General features: G+C 46.7%; 1 protein-coding gene and 1 long non-coding RNA gene across 2 annotated transcripts in view; both read left to right on the top strand.

The window, feature by feature from the left end:
• Positions 1–23894, top strand: part of LOC122543587 (gastrula zinc finger protein XlCGF26.1-like) — a 92116-nt gene extending 68222 nt beyond the window's left edge. The window contains exon 3 of the mRNA XM_043682403.1: positions 22470–23894. Coding sequence (XP_043538338.1) covers positions 22470–23145 — 676 coding nt within the window. The 3' untranslated portion in view covers positions 23146–23894. The remainder of the gene's footprint in view (positions 1–22469) is intronic.
• LOC122543588 lies at positions 8522–20992 on the top strand. The gene is made up of 3 exons (XR_006310110.1): positions 8522–8676; positions 10478–10954; positions 20546–20992. It is a non-coding gene; the product is annotated as an uncharacterized LOC122543588 (long non-coding RNA).
• Positions 23895–25426: the final 1532 nt, after the last annotated feature.

Here is a 25426-nt window from a genome sequence, read left to right as displayed (position 1 = left end):
GTCCCTCCTCCCTACCTTTTATCTTAGCCTGCTGGGCACACTCTCCTCATTCCTGAAGAAGGGCTTATGCCCGAAATGTCGATTCTCCTGTTCCTCGGATGCTGCCTGACCTGCTGCGCTTTTCCAGCAACAGATTTTCAGCTCTGAAAAGCGCTTTCACCAGTTAAACTCCCAAGTGAGAGTAGTCAAGTAAACGGACTGTGGAAGGGGCCTTAACTAGTTATACGCACTGAAAAACAGTGGAGAGAAACCGTAAATATGTCTTGTGTGTTGACCTGCTGTCAACTGATCATCCAACCTGGAGAGACACAAAGACCCTCCCACCACAGAGAAACATTGGAAACATGTGTTCTGTGGAAAGGGATCCAATTAGAAATTCATCAGCGGGCTCATAACCGGGGAGAGACCGGTTCATCTGCACTGAGTGCAGGGACAGGACTTTCCCCGTAACCTAACCTGAGACACCAGCTCGTCCAGTCCAACGTGAGGACACTTAAAAGTCCCGACTGCGGGAAGAGCTTTAAAAGCAGCTGCAAAAACACCGGCAAGTTCACACCAGGGAGAGGCAGTTCACCTGCTCCTTTGTGTGGGAAGGGATTCGCTTGTTCATCCGACCTGCTGAAACACCAGCGATCTCACGCTGGGTAGAGGCCACTGTGTATGAGAAAAGGTTTCACTGGGCTATTCTCTCTGCCATGGCACTAGCAAGTTCATGCAGTGGAGGGGTGTGTGTGTGTGATGTTATATACATACATTATACATACATACATTCACTCATCTCAAAGACACCAGGTAGATAATGACTCAAAGAGTCATACAGCACAGAAACACATCCTTCAACCCAATGTGTCCATGCCAAGTTTCCCAGACTGAACTATTCCCATTGCCTGCATTTGGCCCCCATCCCTCTAAACCTTTCCTATTCATATACCTGTCCGAATGTCTTTTATTTCACTAAATGCAGTAATCACCAGGTAGCCATCAAGAATGATGCATCTTATGGACATGCCCCTGGACAACCCAGAGGCCTTGGATAAACTGTAGTGTCTCTATCTGTAATCAGCTGAACACAGATTTAAGATCGATCTGGAGAGTTCAGAGTTTTAAACTTAAACTTTTAGGATTACAATTCGCAATTACTCAGTGTGCCACTGGCGGGGAGTCACATTGATTCTAAGGAAGCTCAAAATAGCACCAAAACTGCAGGATATTCCATATTCGGGATCATATCCCTCAACCACACTTACCACCTGTGTGACAGGTATAGCAGCCTCCTGGCTGCGAAAACACAGATAGAACACTAATTTGGCCAAGCAGCAAGGAATGCTGGTTACTTTGGCCAATTCAAACGTTGAAATCGCAAAACCCACACACCAGACACAGTGCAGCCAGGGCCAAATGACATTGGCATAATGTAAAAGGCAAAAGACAGACATATTCCCGACAACGTGTCCACCAAACAAAGTAGGGCCAGACAGAAAGGCACGTGGTCCTGCTACACAAGGAAACGAACATTAGCAAGCCAAACTATAAAGTGTACCTCCCCGATTGGCCTGGACTACAGAAAGTTCCGGGGAAACCATCTAAAAAGGGATAAAAACCGGGTTCTCCTGCAGACCGGTCTCTTGGAATCTCTTGAATCTTCTGAGGAGACCAGCAAGGCAAGAGGCAGAGAACCAGATGACCCTCCAGAGAAGGAGAGAGGAAGGAAGCAACTCTGCAGTCCCACAGCCAGAGAGAGAGTGGCTGCGTAAACCTACAAAAGACTCGGGAAGTATTGTAACCTTCGGGGCCAAACAGGATTAGAGACAGTATTGTTTAGTATTAAAGGTTATTGTAACTTTGCTCCCAATGAAGTTGGGACTGCTTTGCATTGGTACCGGCTTGTGTTGGGAGTGATTTGATCACCTTTTGGAATTGTGAGATTCCTCGGCAAGTTCATTCATAACCTTCCGAGCAGAGTTGCCTGCCTCGTTCTAAGGAGAAAGTGAGGACTGCAGTTGCTGGAGATGAAATGTGTGGCGCTGGAAAAGCACAGCAGGTCTGGCAGCATCCGAGGAGCAGGAGAATACAATAGACAATAGGCGCAGGAGTAGGCCATTCTGCCCTTCGAGCCTGCACCACCATTCAACATGATCATGGCTGATCATCCTTAATCAGTATCCTGTCCCTGCCTTATCTCCATAACCCTTGATTCCACAATCCTTGAGAGCTCTATCTAACTTTTTCTTAAATGAATCCAGAGACTGGGCCTCCACTGCCCTCTGGGGCAGAGCATTCCACACAGCCACCAGTATACAAGCCCAGACGCTCCAGTCTTTCAGTGTAAGATAATCCCGCCATTCCAGGAATTGACCTCGTGAACCTACGCTGCACTCCCTCAATAGCCAGAATGTCTTTCCTCAAATTTGGAGACCAGAACTGCACACAGTACTCCAGGTGTGGTCTCACCAGGGCCCTGTACAGCTGCAGAAGCACCTCTTTGCTTCTCTCCTGTTTCAAACGCTGACTCTCCTGCTTCGATTTAGGGAGAGATGAGACAACACAAGAAAACAGATTTTAACACGAGCTTCCGCAAAGACTTAATTCTGGTCTCCCTCCTATCGGAAGGAAGTCGCGCAACCTGAAAGGGTACAGAAAAGATTTACAAGAATGTTGCTAGGGTTGGAGGGTTTGTGCTACAGGGAGCGGCTGAATGGGCTGGCGCTGTTTTCCTTGAAGCATCGGAGGCTGAGGGGTGACCTTAGAGAGGTTTTATAAAATTATGGGGCATGGGCAAGGTGAATAGACAAGGTCTTTTTCCCCAGGGTGGGGGAGTCCAGATCTAAAGGGCATAGGTTTTCGGTGAAAGGGAACAGATTTAAAAGGGACCTGAGGGGGATCTTTTTCATGCAGAGGGTGGTACGTGTATGAAATGAGCTGCCAGAGGAAGTGGTGGAGGCTGGTACAATGACAACATTTAAAAGGCATCTGGATGGATACATGAATAGAAAAGGTTGAGAGGGATATGGCCCAAATGCTGGCAAATGGGACTAGATTAATTTCAGATATCTGGTCGGCATGGACGAGTTGGACCAAAGGATCTGCTTCTGTGCTGTACGTCTCTATGATTCTACAGCAAGTGTTGGATTCTGACACTGCTGTTAATTGCATCTAGGACTGGGTTAATCCTGAGGACGGTGTCAAGCCAATTGTATTTTTCATGGTTCAGAATCCTTCTGTGGAACGGTAGGCCCCTTTACGTCTCTGCTTGGAGTCAGGAAGAGCAACAGTGAATGCTGGAAATGTCATGTCAAATCTCAGTCTTAAATCTACACAAGGACTCGGCATGGACGGGTTGGACCGAAGGGTCTGTTTCCATGCCGTACATCTCTATGACTGCTCCCTCAGCTCTCTGTGGCAAGGAGTGCCAAAGACTCTCCAGCCACTGAGAGAAGAAATTCCTCCTCAAATTGGGTCTTAAATTGGTGCCTCTTGACCCTGAGTCTAGGTCTTCCGGTCCTACACTCTCCCATGAGGGGAAACCCTCTCAGCATTTACCCTGTCCATCCTATGTGTTTCAATGAATCGCCTGTCATTCTTGTAAACTCCAGTGAGTAGATTTCCAACCTATAAAGTCATGAGGGGCATAGATAAGGGAGATAGCCAACAGCTTTTTCCCACAGTTTTGTGGGATATAGGTAAAGTAGTGTTACTTCTGCAATTACAATTACTGATGCAAGGTAAATGCACTCACACCAGTGTATAATTGTTTCAGCCAAGAGCTGAGTCAACAAGAATGAAAACTATGTGGAGGAAATATATAATTGTTTTTGTATTAGCTAAAATGTGAATGCAAGAATGAAACGTGCCTGCTAACAATGGTAGACAAACAGATAAGGTGCTGTGAGGATGTAGGTTAAGCCAGATGTGCTTGCACAAGCAGTAGTTATAAGCATCTGTTTCCCACTTTTGCAAAAACACAAAAACAAACCCCAATTAAAAGGTCGTAAGGATTAATATGGTTTGGGAAAGGGAGGAAGTGGCATAAGTGGGGGAAGTAGATAATCACGAAGAAGGATATACCTAACAATGGGCCACAGCAGGGTGTGGTGAAATGGCTGAGTAAAACTTGTACCTTGTTATGCACAAGGCAAGAGATAAACAATAGTAATGGGCACCGGGTTTGGAGTGGTGAATCCTATATAAGATATGTACTTGCTAAACTCTGTATGCCCTATTCCAGGCACCACACTTGCAAGCATATAATAAATATACTGATTGCTTCAGATCTTGTCTCGGACTGAAATTATTAAAGTGAGTGAGCTTTGTTTCTCACAGTAGGGAGTCTAAAACTACAGGGCATAGGTTAAAGGTGACAGGGAGAGATATAAAAGGGTCCTGGGGGTCAATTTGTTTTTCACACAGAGGGTGCTGAGTGTCTGGAACGGGCTGCCAGAGGGAGTGGTGGAGGCGAGTACAACTATGGCATTTAAGAAACATTTGGACCGATGTGTGGATGGGGAGAGGGATGGAGGGATATGGACCGAGGTCGAGAGCGTAGTACTGGCAAAGCACAGCAGGTCAGGCAGCATCCGAGGAGCAGGAGAATCGCCGTTTCGGGCAGAAGGGCTTACGCCTGAGACGTTGATTCTCCTGCCCTTCGGATGCTGCCTGACCTGCCTGTGCTTTTCCGGCACTACGCTCTCGACTCTGATCTCCAGCACCCGCAGTCCTCACTTTCTGCGGGACACGGACCAAGCTCAGGCGAACGGGACTAGTTTAAATTGTGAAAAACGGGGCGGCGGGTCAAGTTGAGCCGAAAGGCCTGTTTCCACACCGCCAACCACTTTGCTCATGAGGCAATCCCTCCATAACCAGGGATCACCCTGGTGAACATTTCCTGAACTTCCTCCAGTGAAATGAAACCTTTGCTTTAATAAAGGCACCAAAACTGCCAGCAGTACTCCATGTGTGGTCTCACCAGCACCTTGTACAGACTCCGCTACTCTTATACTCAAACCCCCTTGAAATAAGGGCCAACATTCTGTTACCCTTGTGTGTGATTTTCTGTGTTTCATGTGCTCGTACTCCCAAGTCCATTTGGTGCTGCAGTTTTTCTCTATTTAAATGATAAGCAATAAGATCACGGCTGACCTAATTACTCCAGGTGCTTACCCAGCCTGCTAACCTTCAGCTCCTTTACACGTCCGTAATATGTCTTCAAAATGTTTGAAGACTCTGTTTCCACTGCCTTTTGAATAAGAAGGTGCCAAATCCCCGTGAACCTCTGTGTGAGAGAGAAAAACAAATTCTCCTCATCTCTATCTTCAATGGGTAGACCCTTATTTTTAATTCTGGATCCAAAATCTCCCACTAGGGGAAATATCCTTTCCAAATTCTGAACTTCAGCAGACACATGCCTGACCTGTCCGATATTTCTTCATGAATCAGAGAGCCAGAAACCACAGAGTCTTCAGTGCTGATCATAATCCCAAATTGTAATACTGCGACGTGTCTGCGCTTGGCCCATATCCCTCCGAACATTTCCGAATCGTGAACTTATCCAGATGTCTTTTAAACGTTGGAACTGTATCCGCATCTGCCACTTCCTCAGGAAGTTCATTCTGCATACAAGAACCCCGCCCTCTGTGTAAAACAAAATTGCTGCTCATGTCATAGAGTCATAGACAGAACCAGAACCTTCGGCCCAACATGTTTGTGCTGACCCGGATATCCCAACCTAATCTGGACCCACTTGCCAGCACCTGGCCCATGTCTCTCTGAACCCTTCCTATTCATACACTCATCCAGTTGCCTTTTAAATGTTGCAATTGTACCAGCCTCCATCACTTCCTCTGGCAGCTCATTCCATACATGCACCACCCTCTGCGTGGAAAAATTGCCCCTTAGGCCTATTTTATATCTTTCCCCTCTCACCCTAAACCTACGCTATCGAGTTCTGGACTCCCCCACCCCAGGGAAAAGACCATGTTTTTTTACCCTATCCATGCCCCTCATGGTTTTGTAAAACCTCTATAAGGTCACCCCTCAGCCTCCGACACCCCAGGGAACACAGCCCCAGCCTGTCCATCCTCTCAAGCCTTATATCTTTCCCCTCTCACCCTAAACCTACGCTATCGAGTTCTGGACTCCCCCACCCCAGGGAAAAGACCATGTTTTTTTACCCTATCCATGCCCCTCATGGTTTTGTAAAACCTCTATAAGTTCACCCCTCAGCCTCCGACGCTCCAGGGAAAACAGCCCCAGCCTGTCCATGCTCTCCCTACTGCTCAAGCCCTCCAACCCTGGCAACATCCTTGTAAATCTTTTCTGAACCCTTTCATGCTTCAAAACATTCTTCCGATAGGAAAGTGACCAGAATTGCACGCAATACTACAAACATGGCCTAACCAACGTCCTGTACAGCTTGTCTTTTTAAAATCTTCCTCCTGGTTTTTTGTTATTAAAATCATCCTGGCCATGCCAGTCATTGACCTGGGAAAGCTTCCAATGCATTGCGATCCTGCTCTTCTGAAAATGTCTGTAGTCGTTATGGTAAACAGATTTAAAATCGTCTCCCTGAAGTGAGCCTTGTCAGCTCGTAACAATAACTTGCTTTGATGTGGAACCTATCACATCGCAAAATCTACTTCACAGATGACCAAAACATTTGGCCAGAGAGATTGATTTCTAAATCTACTTCAAGGAGGAGAGATATGTTTTGGGAGGGGATTCTGAGCATGGAGCCTCAGCAACCAATGGCAGATTGGTGTGTGTGTGTGTGTGTGTAACATTTAATACAATGAAAACATGTTCCACAAAATGCCACGAATTTCAGCTCCAGAGTCGCTGAACTGCAAAAATCAAAGTGTTCTCTGACAGAGGATGAAGTTTTTTGTGAGCTTAAAGCTGAAAAGCTGTGCTGTTTGAAATCAGATTGCATGACTTGGAGGGAAATGTGATGTGGAGGTGCCAGTGTTGAACTGGGATGGACAATGTTAAAAATCACACAACACCTGGTTATAGTTATTTGAAAGTACAAGCGTTCACAGCGCTGCTCCTTCAGGTAGCCAGTGGGACAGGATCATAGGACACAGAATTTATAAGTAAAAGATCAAATTGCTTTACAACTGGTGCAATGTATTAGACAAACCTAGATGGATGTTACATCTTTAATCATTTAGAATGCAGGTTTCAATTAATTAATATGTAAATCCCAGAATTTCTTTCAAATCACAACCCTGAGATAACTTAAGGTTTTATCAATCGATAAAAAAAGTGATATCTCAGCTCAGACAATGCATTAAAGGTGTAAGGTTAGAGTCTGTCTGTATCATAACCTGGAGTCAGACTAGTTTTATATCCAAAGGAGAGATTTATCAACTGTCTGATGGCAATACTTATACACTTAAGGTGTATAAGGCTCTGTAGAGGGTTGCTGAATACAGAGATCTTGAAGTGCAGGCTCACAGTTCCTCAAAGCGGAGTCACAGGTTGATAGGTTAGTGAAGAAGGTATTTTTTTCCTTTATTGGTCAGAGCAGCGAGTGCAGGAGTTGAGAGGTCATGTTGCGGCCATACAAGACATTGGTTAGGCCACATTTGGGGAATACTGTGTGCAGTTCTGGTCTCCCTCCTATCAGCTTGTGAAAGTTGAAAAGTTTTAGAAAAGATTTCCAAGGATCTTGCCGGGGTTGGAGGCTGAATAGGCTGGGCCGTCCCATTTCCTGGGAGCGCAGAGGCTGAGGGGTGACCTTCTAGAGGTTTATAAAAATCATGAGGGGTGTGGATAGGGATAAATAGACCTTGTCTTTTCCCTGGGGTGGGGGATGGAGAACTAGAGGGCATAGGTTTAGGGTGAGAAGGGAAAGGTTTAAAGGGGACCTGAGGGGCAACTTTTTCACGCAGAGGGTGGTGCGTGTGTGGAATGAGCTGGCAGAGGAAGTGTTGAAGTGTCGTACAATTACGACATTTGAAAGGCATCTGGGTGGGGACATGAATCAGAAGGGTTTTGAGGGATACGGGCCAAGTGCTGGCAAATGGGACTCGATTGGGTTAGGATATCTGGTCGGCATGGATGAGTTGGACCGAAGGGTCTGTTTCCGTGCTGTGCATCTCTACGACTGCCTGCAGATTGTGTGCTTTTTGAGCAAAATAGAATGTATCTGCAAATGAAATGATCTGGAGGAGCTGGTGTTGGATTGGGGTGGACAAAGTTAAGACACAAAAAAAAATCACACAACACCAGGGAATTGTAACCTGGTGTGGTGGGATTTTTAACTCTGCAAATGAAAGACAAGAGATTTTGCAAAGTCTCCTCCCCTCCACCCCTTGGAGGAAGGCAGGCCAACGCACAGGCGCAGTCGCGGCTCCATCTTTTGAGCGAGGGGCAGCGGTTTCCCTGGAAACTGTTGCTCCTGGAGAAAGGGGCGGGGTAACAATGGGCGGGGGCGGGGCCTTGCCGACGCCCAGCCGCCCCTGGAACCCGCGGACGTCATCGCCGAGCCCGGTGACTCCACCCCCTGCATTGTGGACGTCACGATGCGGAAGTTGTCCCAATGAGTTTCAGAGTGAAACTCCTGCCCCTGGGCAATTTGTGGGAGCAATGTTCCCTTCTCATGGTCACCTTCTCAGACTGGGAGTAAAGCAACTGAATCCAGCAAGGTTTGGCCCATTTCTCCATCTTTGGTGAAAGGTATGTGATATCTCTTGTTACATTTGTGGGGATTGTAATTTTAATATGGGACAGAGATATGTTTCTTGTCCATGTTCAGTGTATTTATGGTCACCATAACTCTGATTTATAACTAACTCTAGTCTTTTAGATTAGATTTCCTACAGTGTGGAAACAGGCCCTTCAGCCCAACAATTCCACACCGACCCTCCGAAGAGCAACCCACCTAGACCCATTCCTCTACATTTACCCCTGCACCTATTACACTGAACACTACGGGCAATTTAGCATAGCAAACTCACCCAACCTGCACAACTCTGGACTGTGGGAGGAAACCGGAGCACCCAGAGGTGGGCCCACGCAGACACGGGGAGAATGTGCAAACTCCGTACAGACACTTGCCCGAGGGGGGAATTGAACCTGGGTCCCTGGCATTGTGAGGCAGCAGTGCTAACCACTGAGCCACCGTGCCGCCCGTAAACAATGGTTTATATCGATTATACAGTTCCACTCGTCGAATAATGCTGACACTGCAGGAGTCCATTCAGCAACTGACGTCCCTGTTAATTCTGCACAGATGCGAAAGCGTGGTGCTGGAAAAAGCACAGCAGGTCAGGCAGCATCCGAAAGAGCAAAAGAGTCACCGTTTCGGACAGGACCCTTCTTCAGTTGCCTGAAACGTTGACACACTCTCTCTCTCTCTCTCTCACTCTCTGATGCTAACTGGCCTGCTGTGCTTTTTTTCCAGTGCCACACTTTATCAACTCTGACTCTCCAACATCTGCAGTCTTTATTTTCTCCTAACTCTCTGCAGAGCCAACGGCTCTATATTTCGGGAACTCTGAAAAACTTACTTGTCCCACGTGTCAATCCGATCTAATTTTGAAGTTATGGACTGTTCCACTTCCTTACAGGCAACTGCTCCAGAATTTGAAGATTCACCAATGAAATTATGTTCATCCTCACTTTCCCCTGTGGATCAGTCATGAGATATACTCCTGTGTCTTACATTTTTAGTCTCGTCGTATGGTCATATTTGTATTAGGGTCATACAGTATAGAAACAGGCCCATCGGCCCATTGTGTCTACACTAACCAACAAGCACCAAGTTACTCTAATCCCAGTTACCTGTGCTTGGTCTGTAGTCTGCTATGCTCCCCAGCATTTTAAGTACTCACCTTAAATGCTGCTTAAATGTTGTGAAAGTACCTGCCTCAAGAGTGTCTACCCTACTCCGGATCAAAGAAAGTTTTTTCGCAAATTTCCTCTAAACCATACACTCCTCACCTTAAGCTAATGTCTTCCGGTCTTAACCACGTGGAAGAGATTGTCATGATCTGCTCTGTCTGTGCCCCTCATAATTTTCTCCCAATCAGATCCCCACTCTGCCTCCTCTGCTCCAGGGGAAACAAACTCAGCCTAATCCAGTCTCTCCTCGTGCCATCCCAGGCAACATCCTGGTGAATCTCCCCGACACCCTCTCCAGTGGAAGCACGTCCTTCTGATAGTTTGGCCACCAGAACTGCGCATAGTGTTCCATCGGCAGCTTGACCAGTGTTTTATAAAGTTGGAGCAAGATTACCTTCCACGTAGCCTGAGACCTTCCTCCTCACTATCAACAACACCCCTAATTCTAGTGTCATGGGCAGATTAATAATTGTGAGTTCTATGTTCACATCCAAGTCGTTAATGTACAGAACAAATAGCGCTTCACTGGAGGAGCACTGATTATGCTCCCTAGAGTGGTGTCGGAAGCATCTGCAAACTTTGTTTTAAATTTCTATCCAGTCAGGCCTGCTGTAAGGTCTTCTGTCTTTTGTAGGACATCAGAAGAGGAGGACTGGCAGGCAGAAATCTCAGACTGAACACTGCGTTGAGACCTAGATTGATTATTTGGAGATCTGTGCTTTTCTTTTGGGTGAAAACTTGAAAAATCTCACTGGAAGAGGCACCAGGAAGAGTGCTTCACTGCACTGTCATGCAAAGATCATTGTTCCGTCATGCAGCCTGGAAAATATTTTGGAACGTTTAGCGCTGGCCAGATGCTGGAATCCAAATGAGTATCCTTTGTTGGTCGCGTGCATTCGGTATAAAATACAGTAATGAGCCTGAGCGACGCCACGGAGAAGCTGTGGGAGTATGGCGACTGTACTTACATTTTTAGTACAGCCCATCCCAACTGGAGATGCATCGCTGGAGTCACACTGGAGAGAGGCCGTTTGACTGCTCGGAGTGCGGGATGGGATTCAGCCGGCTGCTCAACCTGCAGACCCACCCGGCGGGTCCACACCGGGGAGAGGTCTGTCACCTGCTCCGCCTGAGGGAAGGGGTTCACTCGGTTCTCCGTCCTCCTCGGCCACCAGCAATCGCAGGGCTTCGGTTCCCTCTGCTCGCCCACTCCTGGGGCGGGGTAGCACCCTCGGGCCACTGTCTGTGTGGAGTTTGCACATACTCTTCCCCCCCCACCCCGTGTCTGTGTGGGACTAACTCCGGTTTCCTCCCACAGTCCAAAGATGTGCAGCTTAGGGTGGATTGGCCATGCAAAATTACCCCATAGTGCCCAGGGATGTGCAGGTTAGGGTGGATTGGCCGTGCTAAATTACCCATAGTGCCCAGGGATGTGCAGGTTCATGAGGATTGGCCGTGCTAAATTACCCATAGTGCCCAGGGATGTGCAGGTTCATGTGAATTGGCCATGCTAAATTACCCATAGTGCCCCGGGATGTGCAGGTTCATGTGAATTGGCCATGCTAAATTACCCACAGCATCCAGGGATGTGTATGTTCGGGTGGATTGGCAGTGCTACGTTGTCCCCTCGTGTCCAGGGATGTGTCAGTCAGGTGGATTGGGACAATTTAGCATGGCCAATCCACTTGAATCTACACATCCCTGCATACTATAGGACAATTTAGCATGGTCAACCCACCCTCACCTGCACATCCCTCGACACTGTGGGACAATGAGCTTGGCCATAGTGACCAGCGATGTCAGGTCAGGTAGATCGGCCACCCTAAGTTTTCCCACAGTGTTCAAAGACGTGCAGTCTTGGTGGATAATGTCTGGGGTGTGCCTGTGAGGGATGCTCTTTGGGGGGTCAGTTTGCCCTCCACTGTTGGGATTCTATGACTCTCGGACTGGGCCACATTTGTTCTGTCAGTGGGTGAAGTGGGAAGAGTCTTTCTGTTGCACAGGCCGCTCCCACCCACTTTGCTTCCAGTGAGGCTGATGCTCTTTGAGCGAGGGACTGTGCATTCCCACTGAAATGATCCACGGAACCTGTTAAAGGGCATTTATTTTACCCTTGGGTCATCAACAGTGCTTTTCTTATTGCCACAGGTAGATGTGAAATAAATATGTTTGGCCCTGTTCCACTTGAGTCTGCAGCACAGGATCAGCCCAGTCAGCTCAACTGGACTCTCAGTATTTATACTCCACCCTCCCTTCTTCATGTCCACTGGCTTTCTGTTCCTTTGTCCCTTTTGTATGTAGCTGAAAATGTGTTGCTGGAAAAGCGCAGCAGGTCAGGCAGCATCCAAGGAACAGGAGAATCGACGTTCCTGAAGAAGGACTTATGCCCGAAACGTCGATTCTCCTGTTCCTTGGATGCTGCCTGACCTGCTGCGCTTTTCCGGCAACACGTTTTCAGCTCTGACCTCCAGCATCTGCAGTCCTCACTTTCTCCTCCCTTTTGTATGTACCCCTCTTCTCCTTAAATATATTCCTGCTCACTGTGGGAGCGAGTTTCCACGTCCTCACCACTGGCTGGCGAAAAAGGTTTCTCATCAACTTTTGCTATTCACAAAATTTTAAAACTTCAGAGCACATTACCATTCCCTCTTTCCAGAATTTTTTTTTTTTAAATGTGTCTAACCTTTCTTGGTCTCAATGCTCTCCGTTTTTGGTATTTAAACTTGTGAATTTGTGCTTCAGTTTCTCCAATGACTGGGTTTCCTGTTTTTTTTTCACCTCTGGAGCAGGTGGGACTTGAGCCTGGACCTCCTGGTCCAGGATAGAGACACTACTGCTGCACCACAAGAGGGCCAATGACTTTTTCTCTTTTTAATTTCTTTTTTTTCTAATTTAGTTATTTTTTTCTCGTCAACCTGTTCATAGATGTTATTACGCATCTCTGGAGTACATGGGACTTGAACCTGAACCTCCTGGTCTGGGGTAGAGACACTACTGCTGCACCACAAGATGGCCAAAGAAATTTTTTCCCTACTTTTCTAAGTTTTTTGTTTTTTCCCCTTTTTTTCTTTGTTTTGTTTTTTTTTTCCTTTTCTTTCTTTTCTTTTTCTTTGTTTTTGTTTTTTTTTCCTTTTCTTTCTTTTCATTTCTCTTTTTTTTTCCCCCTTTTTTCTCACTTAACTTTATTTTGTCAACCTGATTGGAGATGTAATTACATAACTCTGGAACAGGTAGGCCCTGAATCCCGGTCCAGGTATAGGGTCATCACCACTGCACCGCAATAGGACCAATGGCTTTTTTTTTTTAATAAACCTTTTTTTTCCCATCAACCTGCTCAGAGATGTTATTGCAGATCTCTGGAGTACGGGGGACTTGAACCTGGACCTCCTGATCTGGGGTAAAGACATTACTGCTGCACCAGAAAAGGATAAAGACTTTTTTCTTTTTGCTGTACCGCAAGAGGGCCAATGACTTTTTTTTTAAACCTATTTTTCTCTGTTCAGAGATGTATGTCAAGGGGGTGGGGGACACTACCACTGCACACCAAGAGGGCCATGTGTCTGCTTGACTTTTATTGTGGAGAAGGTGGGATTTGACCCCTGGGTTCAACCCAGGGTGGAGGGACATTACTGCTGCACCGCAATAGAGTCAATGACTTTTTTTTGTTGTTAAACCTTTTTGTTTCATCAAGCTGTTTTAAGATTAGATTAGATTAGATTCCCTGCAGTATGGAAACAGGCCCTTCGGCCCCAACAAGTCCACAACGTGTTGCGATAGGGTGCAGGAAAGATTTACAAGGATGTTGGAGGGTTTGAGCTGTAGGGAGAGATCGAATAGGCTGTTTTCCCAGGAGCGTCGGAAGCTGAGGGGTGACCTGATCCAGGTTTACAAAATCATGAGGGGCATGGGTCGGGGAAAACTTACCAAGGTTCGGGGAGTTCAAGACTAGAGGCCATAGGGGAGAGGGGAAAGATTTGAAAGGGACACAACGTAGAGGCCTTTTCACGTAGAGGGCGTGTATGGACTAGGTTGCCAAAGGAAGTGGTGGAGGCTAGTACAATTACAGCATTGAAAAGGCATCTGGATGGGTACATAAATAGGAAAGGTTGAGGAAGATGTGCGCCGAGTACTGGTAAATGGGACGAGATTATTTCAGGATATCTGTTCGGCATAGACGAGTCGGACTGAAGGGTCTGTTTCCGCGCTGTGCAACTCTGACTCCTCAGTGACATCCACCATCTCCTGACCACCATGACACCCTGTTGGGAGAGAACCGTGAAATTCCTACAGTACCCCAAGAGGCATTTGGCCCATTGGATCTGAGCATCCCGCCCAGACCCTTTCCCCGTAACTCTGCGTGGCTAACCCACTCAGCCTGCATATACAGGGAGGCAATGGCCTTGGTGTAGTACCGTTAGACCGTTCACCCAGAGACCCAGGTAAGGTTCCAAGGGAGCCGGGTCTGAATCGCGCCACGGGCAGCCAGTGGTATTTGAATCCGAAGGCAAAATGTGGAATTAAGATTTTCATTCATTTCTCCACTGGAATTAAGAGTCCAATGACACCCGTAAACCCATTGTAGATTGTCAGGAAGATCCCATATGGTTGACCAATGTCCTTCAAGGAAGGAGACGGCCATCCTTACCCTGGTCTGGCTGACATGTGACGATGCCCCCCCCCCACAGCAATGTGGTTGACTCTTAACTGCCTCTGGGGCAATTAGGGAGGGGCAGTGTGAGACCCCCTCGTCATGTGAATAAATAAAGAAACTATGGGACAATATCTCACGGCCAAACCACCTAACATCTGCGGGAACCTGCGCAGACACCCGGGGGGGGGAGAAAGTGCAAACTCCACACAGATAGTCATTGAATCCCCACAAGTACAGAAACAGGCCATTTGGACCAACACGTCCGCACCAACCCACCGAAGAGTAACCCACCCAGACTCTATGTTTACCCCGATGAATGCATCTAACCTGCAGATCCCTGGACACTATGGGACAATTTAGCATTGGGTAATCCACCCCAACCTGCACAACCCTGGACACATTGTGTAATTTAGCAAAGCCAATTCACCCTAACCTGCACATCCCTGGACACTATCGGAAAATTAGCATGGCCAATCCACCCGAACCTACACATCCCTAGACACTACGGGTAATTTAGCGTAGCTAATCCAACCTAACCTGCACATCCCTGGACATTATGGGTAATTTAGCATAGCCAATTCACTCTAACCTACACATCTCTGGGCACTATGGGTAATTTAGCACGGCCAATCCACCCTAACCTGCCCATTCCTGGGCACTATGGGTAATTTAGCACGGCCAATCCACCCCAACCTGCATATCCCTGGGCATTATGAGGTAATTTAGCACGGCCAATCCACCCTAACCTAAGGAAGTCAAGGGGAATACATTCCATAATTAATCTGTGCCAATTTGAAAGTCCGGGGTTGGCCCTCAGCCACCCAGTTTACCAAAATATTTTTCCTTGCACAGAAAGAGAGAATAGAAAATAATCTCTTCCCGTGCATATCCAGGGACGGTAAGTTCGAAAAGCCCAAAAGGAGAGATACAGGGTCCTAAAATTACTGTCAGGGTACTTGCTACTTTAGTCCAGTATCTACAGATCTTATGACAGGTCCATAAGCAATGTATAAGAGTGCCCACCTTTATTTTACATTTGGGACACATTGGAGATCCTCCTGCCTTAAATTTTGCCAATCGATCCGGTGCTATATGGGCCCTATGAAGTATCTTCAGCTGGATAGCCTGGGTTCTGTTGCAGATGGTGATTCTTCTGGCGTTTTCCCAAATGTCATTCCACGTTTCTATAGAGATTTCTAGTCCCAAATCCTGATCCCATGTTTTAAACAGATTGTCCATATCTCCCGATACTTCATCATGTAGTAAATGATAAATAGTACTGACGGAAGATACCCCCATTGGTCATAGCACTCTACATTCTCTATTTGATTTATAAAGACTATCTAATAACGTAGTCTTCTTCTGTATATAATCTCGAATTCGGAAATATCGAAAGAAGTCTCCATTAGGTAATCCGAATTTCTGACGCAGCTGTTCAAAAGACATCAGGACCCCTAAACATGAGATACCCGTGGATCTCCAGAGTTCAAAAGTGGCATCTCTAAACCCCAGTTGAAATCCCCATGCTTCCATTATCGGAGCATAGTGGGATGTTTTATGTGAGTTGCCCTCATTTTGCCGCATTTTATTCCAAGCTTTAATTGTGTTTAGTATTATAGGGTTTCTTGAGAAGCCTCAATGTCCAGCCAGATTGATTGTGGATCAGACAAGACCCAATCAGCTATGTAACTTAATAGGGAACTTAACTGATATTTCCTAAAATCTGGGAAGTCCAATCCTCCCCTTACCTGTGGAAGCTGTAACTTCTTCAGCTTAATGAGGGGCCATCTATGATACCAGATAAAGGAACCCAACCAGCCATATAATTTACGTAGTGCCAGCCTCGGCAGCATCACCGGAAGCATTCTCATAGGGTATAGGAGACGGGGCAGGACATTCATTTTAATTAGTGCTATTCTACCTAGCCAGGAAATTGGAAGGTCTCCCCATCGCTGGAGGTCCTGCCTTATCCTCTCCAGTAAATGCACAAAGTTAGCCTTGTATAACTGACCATATACTGGGGTAACAAAAATGCCTAAATATAAGAAACCCTCCAGGGACCATCGAAAGGGAAAGTGGGATCCGTTCACTAAGTGGGGTATCATAGCAAGGCCGCCCATTGGCATAGCCTCCGATTTTGAGAAATTAATTTTATAGCCTGAGAATGCACTAATTGTATTAATAACTTGGATTAAGCGAGGTACGGACATCAGAGGATTACTGAGGAATAGAAGAACATCATCTGCATACAGGGTAATTTTATGTTTACCTGTACCAATCCTCGGGGCCGTTATATTAGGATCAGCCCATATAGCTTCTGCTACTGGTTCAATTATTAGCGTAAATAACAATGGCGAGAGAGGACATCCCTGATGGCAGCCCCTATCCACACTGAAGCTATCCGAGCCTAATCCATTGGTAACCACAACTGCTTTGAGACCCATTTGGTAAACACCTTTCCAACGCCAAACCTTTCCAATGTGTAAAACAAATATGACCATTCAAACCTATCAAATGCCTTTTCTGCGTCTAATGAAACCACTACTCCTGGAATCTTTCCCTGATGACAGGCTTGAATCATATTCAAAACCCTTCTAATATTATTGGATGATCTACGGCCCTTAAACCCGTCTGATCCTCCTTTATAATATGTGGCAATACCCTTTCTAGCCTCAATGCTAACGTTTTAGAAAGGATTTTAAAATCTACATTTAGCAAGGATATTGGTCTGTATGACGTACAATCTTCTGGATCCTTTCCTTTTTTAAGGATAAGAGAAATATTTGCCTCTTTCAGTGAAGACGGGAGACAGCCCTGACTGTATGTGTAGTTATAGATGTCCATAAGTGGGCCAGCCAATATTTCTGTAAATTCTTTATAGAATTCAGCTTGAAAACCATCTGGGCCAGGTGCCTTACCGCTCTGAAGTTGCCTGATTGCGTCAAGTATTTCTTGGACTGTTGGGGGAGCATTTAAGACCGATACCTGTTCCGGAGTTAGGTCTGGAAAGGTCAAAGTTTTAAAAAATGATTGCATCCTCCTAAGTCCTGTCTTCACAATCCTGCGATTTATATAAATCAGAATAAAATTTTCTAAAGATTGCGTTAATCTTTTTATGATCATAAGTCAAAATACCTGTACTTTCCTTGACAGACGTGATAGTTTGAGGGGGTTGTGTGATTTTTAACTTTGTGCACCCCAGTCCTATACCAGCATCTCCAAATTATGACAAGCGAACATGCAAACTCTACACAGTTGCCTGAGGGTGGAAACGAACCCAAGTCCCCAGCGCTCTGAGGCAGCAGTGCTAACCACTACATGTACATTACTACTGAATAGTGAAAAAAACATACATTTAATGCATACCATAGAGTCATACACAAACGGAAATTATTCATTTATTCACAGGTTTTGAGCATTAAATTCCCCTTGAGAAAGTGCTGGTGAGCTGCCTTCTAGAACCGCTGCCGTCATAGAATTAGACAGCCAGGAAACAGACCCTTTGGTCCAACCCATCCAAGTTTCCCAAACTAAACTAGTCCCATTTTCCTGCATTTGGCCCATATCCTTCTGAACCTTATGTTACTCTCTCTATCCTGCACATACCATGTAAGAATCACAAAAAGTTGAGTTGCAGGCAATTACGAAGGCAAATAGAATACTGCCTTTCATTGTTACAGGGATGGAGTTTTAAAAGTAGGGAGGTTAAGCTGCAACTGTACAGGGTGCTGGTGAGGCCACACCTGGAGTACTGTGTTACAGTTTCGGTCTTTTGACTTGAGAAAGGAGGTTTTGGCACTGGGGATGTGTACTAGGATGATTCCAGACTTGAGAAGGTTGCCCTATGAGGAGAGATCGAGTAGACTAGGACTACACTCATTGCAATTGAGATGAATGAGCGAGGAGGATTTTGTAGAATCAAAAGTTGTAAACTCCCATCCCATAGAGTCTCTCTATGCTGTCCCTAATATACGTTTATCCCTGTTTTCCTGATCCACCAATCACAGGCTCTCTTTCTCTTGCTCCATACATCACATGGCTGAAATGTGTGACGCTGGAAAAGCACAGCAGGACAGGCAGTATCCGAGGAGCAGGAGAATTGTGGTTTCGGGCACAAGCCCTCCGTAAATCACATACCCTGTCTCTCCTGCTATGCCAGCTTCACCAATCTTGAGTTCCCTGTCTCGCAATCTTGTCAGAAGAAGATAGAGTCATACTCTGGCCTCTTTGGTTCGGGGGTGGGGGCAAGATAAATTCTGGCTTGCTTCAAGCTGAGTGATCGGCCAACTCCTGGAACATTCCCTGCGCTTAGAGTCATAGAGATGTACAGCAAGGAAACAGACCCTTCGGTCCAACCGGTCCATGCCTACCAGATATCCCAACCCAATCTAGTCCCACCTGCCAGCACCCGGCCCATATCCCTCCATACCCTTCCTATTCTTATGCCCATCCAGATGTCTTTTAAATGTTGCTATTGTACCAGCCTCCACCACTTCCTCTGGCAGCTTATTCCATACACGTACCACCCTCTGCGTGTGAAAGTTGCCCCTTAGGTCTCTTTTATATCTTTCCCCTCCCACCCTAAACCTATGCCATCTAGTTCTGGACTCCCCCCACCCCCACCCAGGGGAAAGACTTTGTCAATTTACCCTATCCATGCCCCTCATGATTTTGGAACCTCTAAAATGTCACCCCTCAGCCTCCGAAGTTCCAGGGAAAACAGCCCTAGCGTCTTCAACCTCTCCCTATAGTTCAAATCCTCCAACCCTGGCAACATCCTTGTAAATCTTTTCCGAACCATTTCAAGTTTCACCACGTCTTTCCGATAGGAAGGCAACCAGAAATCACAGCAGGACTAACTCACCAATCTTGAGTTCCCTCTCTCGCAGTCTTGTCAGGAGAACATACTATAAAAACATAACAAATCACAGCAGGGGTAGGCCATCTGGCCCCTTGGGCCTGCTTTGCCAATCAATGAGATCATGGCTGATCTTTCTCGTGGACTCAGCTCCACTCCTTTAGAACACAGAACATTACAGTGCACTACAGGCCCTTCGGCCCTCGGTGTTGTCCTGACCTGTGGAACCAATCTGAAGCCCATCTAACCTACACTATTCCACTCTTGTCCACATGCCTATCCAATGACCATTTAAATGCCTTTATAGTTGGCGTGTCTACTACTGTTGCAGGCAGTGCGTTCCACACCCCTACTACTCTCTGAGTAAAGAAACTACCTCTGACCCCTGACCTGGATATATATCACCCCTCAATTTAAAGCTATGTCCCCTCGTGCTAGCCATCACCATCCGAGGAAAAAGGCTAGGAAAAAGGCTCTCACTGTTCAACCTATCTAACCCTCTGATTATCTTGTATGTCTCTATTAAGACGTCTCTCAACCTTCTCTTTAATGAAAACAGCCTCAAGTCCATCAGCCTTTCTTCGTAAGACCTTCCCTCCACACCAGGCAACCTTCCTGTACATCTCCTCTGAATCCTTTCCAAAGCTTCCACATCCTTCCAATAGTGCAGTGACCAGAACTGTACGCAATTCCCAAATGTGGCCACACCAGAGTTTTGTACAGCTGCAGCATGATCTCATGGTTCTGAAACTCAATCCCTCTACCAAAAAAAGCTAACACACCATATACCTTCTTAACAACCCTGTCAACCTGGATGGGAATTTTCAAGGATCTATGTACCTGGACACCGAGATCTCTCTGCTCATCTACACTACCAAGAATCTTACCATTAGCCCAGTATTCTGCACTCCTCTGCATTAAACTCCATTTGAAACCTCTCAGCCCAGCTCTGCAGCTTATCTATGTCTCTCTGTAACCTACAGCATTCTTCGTTACTATCCACAACTCTACCGACCTGGTTCTCCAGCACTGTTCTATGTCAGCTTTCTAGCACCCACGGTGTTTTGCTTTTAAACTAGCCCAGATCTTGCTCTTTGCTCAGGAGTACCTAAGGAAGGAAAGGATGCCAACGTCCTGAGTTAATATACCCAGAATTTGCACCCTCCTTGGATTCACTCTTCTTTCCCTTTCAGTCAAACAACGTAAACAGAGAGTGGAGAGAAGAAGAACAGTTGTGCTCCCAGATGTTGGACAGAGGAGGAGGTTTCAGTCTGGAGTGAAACTCAATCTCCGTTCAAAGAGAGAGCTGAGCAGCTTCAGAAGGTCCAAGGGCTGCGTTCAGGCAACAGGGCGGTTCGGATTGGTTGGAGGACCTGGGTGCTTCCGGTCCTCCGAGGCCTCTCATTGGTCGGTCGCCATGAATGGGCGGGGTGAGAAGGAGTCCCGGCGCGCGGCGGGGTTCCAGAGCTCGCGGACACACGCGCCCCGCCCCCCCCCCATCCACTGCCACTCTCTCGCCCCGCCCCCTTCCTTGGAGCCTGCGGTTCCGCCAGGGCCGCCGGCTCACGAGAAGCCCCGCCCCCTTCACGTCAGGGGCTGCCGCTCCAAATAGATACGGGTCGAGCCGGCGGCACTGCGGCTGCGCGCTGATTTTCCCCACCTACCGGATTGGAGGGGTATGGCACCCTACAGAAGCATCTTCCCTTCATTCTCCTCCTGTTCTGCAGAGATGATCTAATTAAAATCACTTGAAGGATGCACAGAGTAGATGTGGGTATGAACTCCAGGAGATCTTTTTTCTCCTCTAAATCTTTGAAATTTTCAATGACAGGGGGCTACGGTTGCTCAGTGCATTGAGTAGATATTGACAGGTATCTGATCACCAATGCTGCAAACAGGATATGTGGATGCTGTGGGTTTTTAAAGAAAAATCATTGACTTGTTCAATCGGTTGTGATTAGAGGTGCATAACATCATGAGAGGCGTGAATAGGGTGAATAGCCAAGGTCTTTCCCCCCCCCCCCCCCCCCCACCCTCCCCATGGTAGGGGAGTCCAAAACCAAAGGGTTTAAGATGAGAAGGAAAAGATTTAAAAGGGCAACTTTTTGACGTCGAACGTATGGAACAAGCTGCCAGAGGAGGTGGTGGAGACTGGTACAATTACAGCATTTAAAAGGCATCTGATGGGTACATGAGTAGGAAGGGTTTAGAGGGATATGGGCCAAATGCTAGCAAATGGTAATAGATCAGATTAGGATATCTGCTTGGCGTGAGTGGCCGTGCTGTGCCTCTGTATTAAATGTCAGAGCAGGCTTGACAAGCTGATTGGCCTGCTCCTGTCCTTCCGAGTCACACAATCTTATCTGAAACAGCAGAGGATTTCTTTCTAGTTTCACACTTACTAAATTATCATTCGTACAACATGTATCAGCGAAAACACTTACTTCTCAGAATTACAGAGATTTGTGGGGCTCTGGATCTGAGGGCGAAATCTGGGAATATTCTCTTTATTGCATGAACTAATCCTGCTCCTATTTCTGATGATCTTGTGATATCTGTGTGTCCAGGACAGGAAGAGGTGAGTTTGAATGAGTTAATCACTGGAAATCAACAATTTTAGGAGAATGGGGAGGATGTACACGAGGGACAGCAGAGTGAGAGAATGGAAAGATGAATGTGTGGGATGGAGATTGACACATCTTGGAGAAAGAGAGAGGAAAGCATGTTCCACAGAAACTAGAACTCTGAATTTCTATACTGTACTGACAGTAACAACTTTTGTAATCTCCGTCGACAGGATATTGGAATTTGGGGCCGAAATTGGAGAAAGAAATCTCAAATCAGACATCCTTTCCAGATTTGATAGAGCCACTTGCTTCATGAATGCCATTGGCCTTTGACTTTTGAAGGAGAAATATTTGTCTGTCTGTCATCTTTGAAAGAATTTAAGTACCAATGTGAGGGGATCAGCACCAAGACACTGTCATACCTCCCCCTATCCAAGTGAGTGTGTTCCATAGCTTTACTTTATTTCACAGTTAGAATAAACGTCACGCCATTGACGGTGGAGGGAGACTGTATTCTTTGTCTATTCAACCAAGATAACTGTAAAGGCACCATGGGGAAGCCGTGGAAATGCGGGGACTGTGCAAAGGAATTCCGTTCCCCATCTGAGCTGGAAGCCCATCGGCGCAGTCACACCGGGGAGAGACCCTTCACCTGCTCTGTGTGTGGGAAGGGATTCAGCAAATCATCCACCCTGCAGACACACCAGCGGGTCCACACCGGGGAGCGGCCTTTCATCTGCTCCGAGTGCGGGAGGGGCTTCACTCACTCGTGGAACTTACAGACCCACCGGCGGGTCCACAGCGGGGAGAGGCCATTCACCTGCTGCGAGTGCGGGAAAGCCTTCAGTCGCTTGTGTAGCCTGCAGACCCACCAGCGGGTGCACACCGGGGAGAGGCTGTTTGTTTGCTCGGAGTGCGGGCAGGGATTCACCGACTCCTCCAACCTGTGGAAGCACCGGCGAATTCACACCGGGGAGCGGCCCTTCACCTGCTCCAGGTGTGGCAAGGGATTCGGTGACTCATCCCATCTGCTGACGCACCAGCGGGTACACACCGGTGAGAGGCCGTTCCCCTGCTCTGTGTGCGGGAAGGATTTCACCCAGTTATCCAACTTGCTGACCCACCGGCGGGTTCACACCGGGGAGAGGCCGTTCACCTGCTCCGCGTGCGGGAAGGGCTTCACTCAGTTGTGCAGCCTGCAGAAACACCAGCGCGTTCACAAGTGATTACAGGGTTGGATTCTGATATTATTACCATCCCTAACCGTGTTCAGGAACCATGTTTTTTTCTGAGAATGGTGAAATGGAAAAGTGGAAGACTTCCTTGCAACCGGACTGCCCGGAATCATGACTTTGCTTCCAATGCTGTTTGAGTCTTACTGTAAAAATATAGTTTTGTACTTCACTTGGTTTAAAAATCATTGTGTGTTTGGAAAGTAAAGTAATATTCGGTATGTATTTCTATTAAACATGCTGCATTGCCATGGAGATGGGCTGCGGGGGTTTAGAAGCTTCTTTTGTTTCATTTCTCTCCCAGAAGTCAGCTCCATACCTTGCGTGGTGACTATATGTCAGGGAGAAAGAACCTGGATGACCTGCTGTGGGAAAAGATTTGCTAACCCACGATAGGCTCACAAAAGCAAATTGGCCAAATTGTACCAGGACACCCAGAATTCCCGAGCAGCTCACAAACTGGGTCAGACGGCACGCAGACAATGGAATGTGCTTTAAGCGCCCATGGACATGACAGAGATCTCAAAGCCCTATGGGCAGTTTCACAACCCAGCAATACCAAAGCCACACAAAGAGCAGGACAGACAGATAGGCACTACAGGACAATGGAAGCACCTCACCACTTCAGAAAAGACTTGAACACTTTCCTGTGAAGATGAATGGAACATGATACTGTCAGGATGTTGCATTGTGTGAAGGATCAGGACATTCATCCGATAAACCGTTTTCCAATTAGCATCCTTGCATCTAAATTACTCCATTTCCAGAAACATTGTAGTTTCCCACTTCTTAATCAGTGTCATTGTGCAGCATTACTATAAAACTGGTCTTATCCTCAGCCCTAGGGAGAGAAATCTGATCTGTCTGTGCAGACTGTCAGTTCTGTGTCAGCCTGGGTCAATTTCTCTTCCAGTGATATCGCTTGCAATAAACTGTTTGTCAATTTCACTTCGAACTGTGCTTTGTGATCTCAAACCTATTGGGCAAATTTCTACGACATCTGCCAAGCTTGAGTTTACAGGAGGAAATCTCGAGCAGTCCCCATGGAGCCATCAGTTTGGAAAGAGCTGTCGTTGCCACTCACTGGAACAAAATGCTCTGTTCACAGTTAGCACAAGACTATTTAGTAAAGTTAGATCACATGGGATTCAGAGTGAGCTTACCAATTGGATACATAATTAGCTTGACTGCAGGAGACAGAGGGCAGTAGCGGAGGGTTGTTTTTCGGACTGGAGACCCGTGACCAGCGGTGTTCCTCAGGGATTGGTGCTGGGTCCACTTCTGTTTGTCATTTCTGAATATAGAAAGCATGGTTAGCCATGCTAAATTGCCCACTAGTGTTAGTGTTAGGAGGGAAATGGTTCTGGGTGGGTTACTCTTCAGAGGGTCGGTGTGGACTGGTTGGGCCGAAGGGCCTGTTTCCACATCGTAAGGAATCTAATCGAATCTAAGTTTGTAGATTGGCGGTATAGTGGACAGTGAAGAAAGTTATCAAGGAGAAAGTGAGGACTGCAGATGCTGGAGATCAGAGCGGAAAATGTGTTGCTGGAAAAGCGCAGCAGGTCAGGCAGCATCCAAGGAACAGGAGAATCAACGTTTCAGGCATAAGCCCTTCTTCAGGAATGGATTCCTGAAGAAGGGCTTATGCCCGAAACGTCAATTCTCCTGTTCCTTGGATGCTGCCTGACCTGCTGTGCTTTTCCAGCGACACATTTTCAGCAGTGAAGAAAGTTATCAAAGTTAAAAATCACACGACACCAGGTTATAGTCCAATGGGTTTATCTGGAATCACTAGCTTTCGAAGTACTGCTTCTTCATCAGGTGGGCTATATCCTGGTGTTGTGTGATTTTTAACTTTGTCCTCCCCAGTCCAACACCGGAAGCTCCAAATCAAGATTATCAAAGATTACAAATGATTCGGAGATGCCGGTTTTGGACTGGGGTGGACAAAGTTAAAAATCACACAACACCAGGTTATAGTCCAACAGGTTTAATTGGAAGCACTAGCTTTCAGAGCGACACTCCTTCATCAGGTGGTTGTGGAGGACACAATTGTAAAACAAGATTTCAAAAACATCTTGATCGATAGAGTCAATGGGCTCAAGAGGGGCAGATGGAGTTCAATTTGGGTAATTGGGAGATATTGAACTTTGCTAAAACAAACAAGGGCAGGACTTATACAATTAAAAGCAGGGCCTTGGGTAGTGTTGCATAACAGAGAGAGACCTAGCGGTTCAGGGACATACTGTATTTACTCGAGTAATAGTCGATCTCA

Source organism: Chiloscyllium plagiosum, chromosome 44 (genome assembly GCF_004010195.1).
Source record: "Chiloscyllium plagiosum isolate BGI_BamShark_2017 chromosome 44, ASM401019v2, whole genome shotgun sequence".
NCBI classification, from domain to species: Eukaryota; Metazoa; Chordata; class Chondrichthyes; order Orectolobiformes; family Hemiscylliidae; genus Chiloscyllium; species Chiloscyllium plagiosum.
This window is presented reverse-complemented; position numbering and strand designations above follow the sequence as displayed.